At 51.0% G+C, this 6,000-nt stretch overlaps 1 protein-coding gene across 1 annotated transcript in view; it reads left to right on the plus strand.

The window, feature by feature from the left end:
- BMP7 (bone morphogenetic protein 7) overlaps positions 1-4,710 on the plus strand; it is an 83,933-nt gene extending 79,223 nt beyond the window's left edge. Inside the window, exons 5-7 of the mRNA XM_020905216.2 lie at positions 354-430; positions 2,260-2,370; positions 4,075-4,710. Of these exons, the coding sequence (XP_020760875.1) occupies positions 354-430; positions 2,260-2,370; positions 4,075-4,224 (338 nt within the window). The 3' untranslated portion in view covers positions 4,225-4,710. The remainder of the gene's footprint in view (positions 1-353; positions 431-2,259; positions 2,371-4,074) is intronic.
- The last annotated feature ends 1,290 nt before the right edge of the window (positions 4,711-6,000 follow it).

The following is a 6,000-nucleotide window of genomic DNA, read 5'->3' on the forward strand; positions in this document are numbered from 1 at the left end:
GCCCCATTCAGGTTCTCCCAGCCGGTATGACGGTGTGCAGATGGAGATGGATTCCCACACGGAATCCGGGCAGACGTCAGCAACCAAACCAGAGAAAACAGTGTGCACAGGAGGATCCAGACATAGCTGTGAACTAAGACTGTGTGAGAGATGGGGGCTTTGGCACCTCCCCTATGGAGGCCATTTGCAGGGGGTGGAAATGAATTTTGAGGCTACAGATGCTTGAACGACTTTTGTGTCCAGCTCCCAAAGTTTGCTTGGGATTGCGCCATTGCCTTAGACTGAGGAAGCGCTAATACCTGTGTTTCCTCCTCCTCCCCACGGTACTGCACCTCTGCTCCCCATCACTGCAGAAAACAGCAGCAGCGACCAGAGGCAGGCATGTAAGAAGCATGAGCTATACGTCAGCTTCCGGGACCTGGGCTGGCAGGTAAGGGGGAGGGTGGCTGGATCTGCCCCGGTGTCGGGAGCCTCTGGTATGGGCTTCCCACCATGCTCCCCACTATGGCGCTGGGACTGGGTCACCTATGTGCAGTGAGCCGTGCTTCTTCTCATCTCTTGAGATTCTAGCTGTTTAGTCCGTAAGTCGTGTCCAACTCTTTTGAAACCCCATGGAATGTAGCCCGTCAGGCTCCTCTGTCCATGGGATTTCCCAGGCAAGAATACTGGAGTGGGTTGCCATTTTCTCCTCCAGGGGATCTTCCCGACCAGGGACTGAACCTGTGTCTCCTGCATTGACAGGTAGAGTCTTTACCACTGAGCCACCTGGGAAGCCCCATGTCCTAACTAGTGGCTGCAGGGATGCCTCATGAAACCCAGGAGCAAAAACCTGGTTTCTGCTAGAGACTCAGGCTAGAACCAGAAACCCAAACACTGTGGACTGTGAACCTCATTCTCCACGTGAACCCCACTGGCATCCTGCACTGGCTGCTTCCCTCAGATATGGCCAAGTCCATGTGCTGGAATCCAGCCACCTGGAGGGTGGGCCCCCACCCTCTGCCCCTCCTTCCCCCATCTGTGATTCAGATTCCAGGGAAGGGGCTGATTGGCCCCGCTTAGGCCAGTTGCTTGTTCCTGAACCAATCAGGTATAGTAGGGCTGGGATCATGTCTTAGGACCATGGCTGACCCCCTCTGGAACCATTTAGTTGAAGCAGGGCAAAGGGCAAGGGATGAATCCTAGAAAAAAAGAGTATCTCAACTGTTGATGAGTTTCTATGACCTCCTGGGCCCTTTTCTAGGCATTGGAGATGCAGCCTTGGGCATAGCAAGGTGCCTGCCTTCATGAAGCCCAAATATCCCTGGAGAGGGTGTTGTCATGAGATCACCAGGACCACTGGTTTTGTCATTCTCCCCTCACAGAGTTTGTACTTCCATGGGAGGGTCCAGATTCTTCCCAGAGGATCGTGTTCCCAGATGCGCCCTCAGGGCTCTTGTGCCCACAGACAGCTTGGAGCCCTCCTGGGATTCTGTCCTCACTCTTAGGATAACATCCATGGTCTAAGGGGTTGCTCACATTCTAGTGTGGAATGGAGCCCCAGGTGCACATGAGTCCCTGAGGGGTGTATTTGTTGCTTCAGCACGATTTCTGTGCTGACCTGACCACGAGCATCCTTTGTTGAGTTGCACGGTGTATCAGGCACTGTGCTGGGTGAAGCGAGGTCTGAAGGCTTTGTTAACAGACTGCCCATGTGCTACCACACAGCAGGGGTAAGACTGATACCCCCGGTCACCTCTGTCTGTGCCACCTTCCAGTGAAGAGCCAGTGTCCATTCTGGGCTCAGCCCAGCCCCCCCTGGTTTTTCCCTCATTTTTACTGTCTGTTGGAATAAGGGCTTCACAGCTGGCTCAGTGGGTGAAGAATCTGCCTGCAGTACAGGAGAAGCGGGTTCAATCCCCAGGTCGGGAAGGTCCCCTGGAGGAGGGCATGGAAACTCACTCCAGTATTCTTGTCTGGAGAGTCCCATGGACAGAGGAGCCTGGCGGGCTACAGTCCGTAGTGTCTCAGAGTCTGAAGCGACTGAGCGCTAACGCACTGGACCAAGAAAGGCTGCCTCCTGTTTCTTCTGCCTCTGCAAGAGCCCCAGCTGCCCAGAAGGAGGTGGGCTGTGCCTTTGACCTCTAGGCGCTTCGGAGTCTGGCCCACAGGAGGAGGGTTTCATCCTGGAGCGCGGGACCCTGCAGTTCCCCCTCTCTGGGTGTTCTGACCACGCCCCTCACCTGACCACGCCCCATCAGGCTCTCTGATCTCTCCCTGCAGGACTGGATCATTGCACCCGAAGGCTATGCTGCCTACTACTGTGAGGGGGAGTGCGCCTTCCCTCTGAATTCCTACATGAACGCCACCAACCACGCCATTGTGCAGACGCTGGTGAGTGTGGCCCGCAGCTGGAGCAGGGCCTCCAGATCCAGCCTCATGCCCCTCCAAGCTGGGGCCACAACAGGTTTCTGACACATCATGAGTTTTGGAGCCCTGGGCCCTGTTGCTTTCTTGGGACTTCCTCCATAAAAAGTATGTTTAACAGCATATAAGTATAATCATTGTGTATGATCTTCAACCTGGAAGTGCATTTATTTCACCTAGTTTTAAAAGCAGCTAGAACAGTTTCATGGGCTCCTAAAAGTATCATGGATAAACATCACTGTGCCTAAGGGCAGTTGTCCTGGCCTTGCCTCAGTCTGTGTTGTTCCTGGCAGTCAGTATCCACCTCTGTAAGCTTCCCCCATCCCCTGCTCCACAACGTCTGGTCTTCCTACAGGTAAGGCAGGCTTGAGAGTTCGTCCCCTCCCAGAGTTCAGGTCTTTGCCTACTAGCCTTGAACTTCATGGCTCAGCCATTCAAGGGTGTTTATTGAGGCAGAATCATCTAATATAGCCTAGACTCGTACCATCCAATATGGTACCCACTTTTATATGTATCTCTTGAATACTTAAATATGGCAATCTCAATTGAGATGTTTTGCAACTATAAAATACACACTGAGTTTTGAAGCCTTAGTATAAAAAAATGTAAAATATCTCATTAATGACTTCTTATGTTAAGTATATATTGAAGTGATAATAGCTTTGAAATGCAGGGTTAAATTATATTATTTAAATTTATTTCACCTTTTTTTTCATTTTGTAGAGTGTAGCTACTAGAACATTTTAAATTACACTTGTGATTTGCATTTGTTTTTCTTGGACAGGACAGGCCTGGTCCAGAGGCCAGCAATCTTTTTCTGAGAACAGCCAGATAGTAAATATTTTTAACTTTAAGAGTCATAAGTTTCTGTTGCAGCTATTCACTTCTGCTGTTATAATGCAGAAGCAGCCACAAACGCTGTGTATTGAATGGGTGTGGCTGTGTGCCAACAAAACTTTATTCATAAAAAAACATGTGGCAGAGCAGGATTTGACCTGCAGGCCGACCCTTGTCTGGCCCAGGGGTTCTCAACTTGGGGCAGTTTTGCCTCCCAGGGGATATTTGACAATGTCTGACTTCCTCGGTGGCTCAGCGGTAAAGAATCCACCTGCAATGCAAAAGCTGCAGGAGACATGGGTTTGATCCTTGGGTCAGGAAGTTTCCCTGGAGGAGGGCATGGCAGCCCACTCCAGTATTCATGCCTGGAGAATCCCATGGACAGAAGAGCCTGTTGGGCTACAGTCCAGGGGTCGCAAAGAGTCAGAGTCAACTGAAGCGACTTGGCATGCACGTACGGAGACATTTTTAGTTGTCACAGTTGAGGGGTGGGGGTGGAGTGGCTTTGACTTCTAGAAATGGAGCCCAGGGATGCTGTCGAACATCCCGGAATGTCAAAGAAGACAGCCTAGTGAGGGAGAATGACCCGGCCCCCAGTATCTTCCTCGCCGTATGCCATGTGACCCTGTATGCTCTGGTTCTCTCATCTGTAAGTCCAGGACAACCCCAGAACTGACTGAGTTAGCCATCAAGTGCCTAGAACTGGGAGTGCCCAGTGAGTGTCCCCAGTGGGGACTCTGTCCCAGCAGTACCTGTTCCTTACAGAAACATGGAGGCCAGGGAGCAGTGACTCTCCAGGTCTCACCACCACCACTGTTTCGGGGTGTGTTCCAGGTACACTTCATCAACCCGGAAACGGTGCCCAAGCCTTGCTGTGCTCCGACTCAGCTCAATGCCATCTCCGTGCTCTACTTCGATGACAGCTCCAACGTCATCCTGAAGAAATACAGAAACATGGTTGTCCGGGCTTGTGGCTGCCACTAGCTCTTCCTGGAAGTCACACGCTTCCGGGTCACGTTTTTCTGGATCCTGGGTCTCTCACCGTCCAGCACCTCCCACTGCCTCGGCGAGGAGCCAGCAGACCACCTGCATTTTGTGAGGCCTTCCCATTCCCTCTCCCCAACCATAATGCTGTTAGGAGTGTTAAGGAATTTGAGAGGCAGATGGCTTTTGATCCGTTTTTCATCAGCATCCTACGGACAAGATCGTACAAGCTGCTGCAGGCAAAACCCAACAGGAAAAATATATATATATCAAGAAAAATTGCTGGGCCCCGATCGCTGGCTGTGAAGTCTCAGCCATGTACCGACTCGTTCCCAGGGGTAATTACGACACCCTTCAGCCCGGCCACCAGCAGCGGGAGGAAGGGGGTGTGGCCAGGGGTGGGCACGCTCTTGTTTGTGCGAGAGGAAGACCAACACAGAAGTCCCTGTAATAAATGTCACAATAAAACGAATGAATGAAAATGGTTAGGATGGTACAGATATATTTTCCTAAACAATTTATCCCCATTTCTTGGTTTACTCTGATTTCATAAACAGAAGCTGTGGCTGGCAGGGGGAATGGAGGCCCCCTTTCTGTGCCATTCCAGTTTCATTCTGAGGCTTGCCCAGGCCCACTGTTTATGTAGACTCACCCCAAAGCCAAGATTTGGCCAGCAAAGGAGAGGGAAAATTTCTCCTTGGAGTTGCGAGTGTGTTGACCTTGAAGGATAAATAGGTTCCATCGTTCAGCCGGGTGCCTGGTGGCAGAAATTAAGAGAAGTGTGAAGCACTGGCAGACACTTGGAATCAGTTTTCCGACTCTCCCCCCAGTAGGAAGTCAGTGAGAGGTGGCAGTCAGAGGAGAAAAGCAGTCAGGACAAACCTTGCAGCTCAGTCCTAAGTTAGGGCCGCCATAGCCCTATTTTAAGGAGCACACTAGCTCTTAACAGGGGTGGGGGGGGCAGGAGGGTCATCCATCCCCCAGGCAGACTCCTTTATTGGCCATTGATAGCAGCATCCTAGAGTCTGGGCTCTGACGAGGGCCTCTGTAGTCACTGGGTTTCATTCGCAGACCCCTACGGGAGGACCCTGCAAAAGAATCAGCCCCTGGAAGCAAGGGAAAGATGACACAGTGGGAGGTCTGCTGGGAGCAGGATGTGCAGTTATGCACCTCAAATGGAAGGCTGAGGAAGCTATCTTACGAGTGTCCTGACTGGAAGGTACCATTTCTGACGTGGCCCTTGGCACACGCCTCCCTCACCTTAGCCAGAGGGTCCACAGCCTCCAGCTGCACCCTGGGCCCTGGAGACCACCAGGCTGTCTGTGAACAAAGAACAGGGTTATCCAGGTGACACCTGCAGCCCCTTGGATCTGGTCTAGTGAAGAACTGTCTCTCCATGTTGATTAAGTTGGTTCCTGGAAAAACGGGGCCCTGTTTTAATTTTCTTTTTTCTTCTTCAGTAGCTTGGGCTGCAGCCTTCACTCTGCCTTGTCAATGGGGAAGAGTTGCTGTTTTTGTTACATTTTGTTTTGTCTGTTGACAGATCTGGGGATTTGGCGTGAATTCCCTCTTGCTGCAAGCTTTCACACCACGTACACCCCTAGCATCATTTGTACACTGAAACCTGTAAATAGCTGTTACAAAACAAAAAAATTATTTATGTCCATCTGAAGCTCATTTTAGACCCTCTCCAATCCCTTGTTCAGGACAACAAGCTTGCTTTCCTCCAACCTGTTTATTTTCTTATTTAAGACTATTTATTAAATGGTCAGACTG

The sequence above is a fragment of the Odocoileus virginianus genome, chromosome 9 (assembly GCF_023699985.2).
Source record: "Odocoileus virginianus isolate 20LAN1187 ecotype Illinois chromosome 9, Ovbor_1.2, whole genome shotgun sequence".
NCBI classification, from domain to species: domain Eukaryota; kingdom Metazoa; phylum Chordata; class Mammalia; order Artiodactyla; family Cervidae; genus Odocoileus; species Odocoileus virginianus.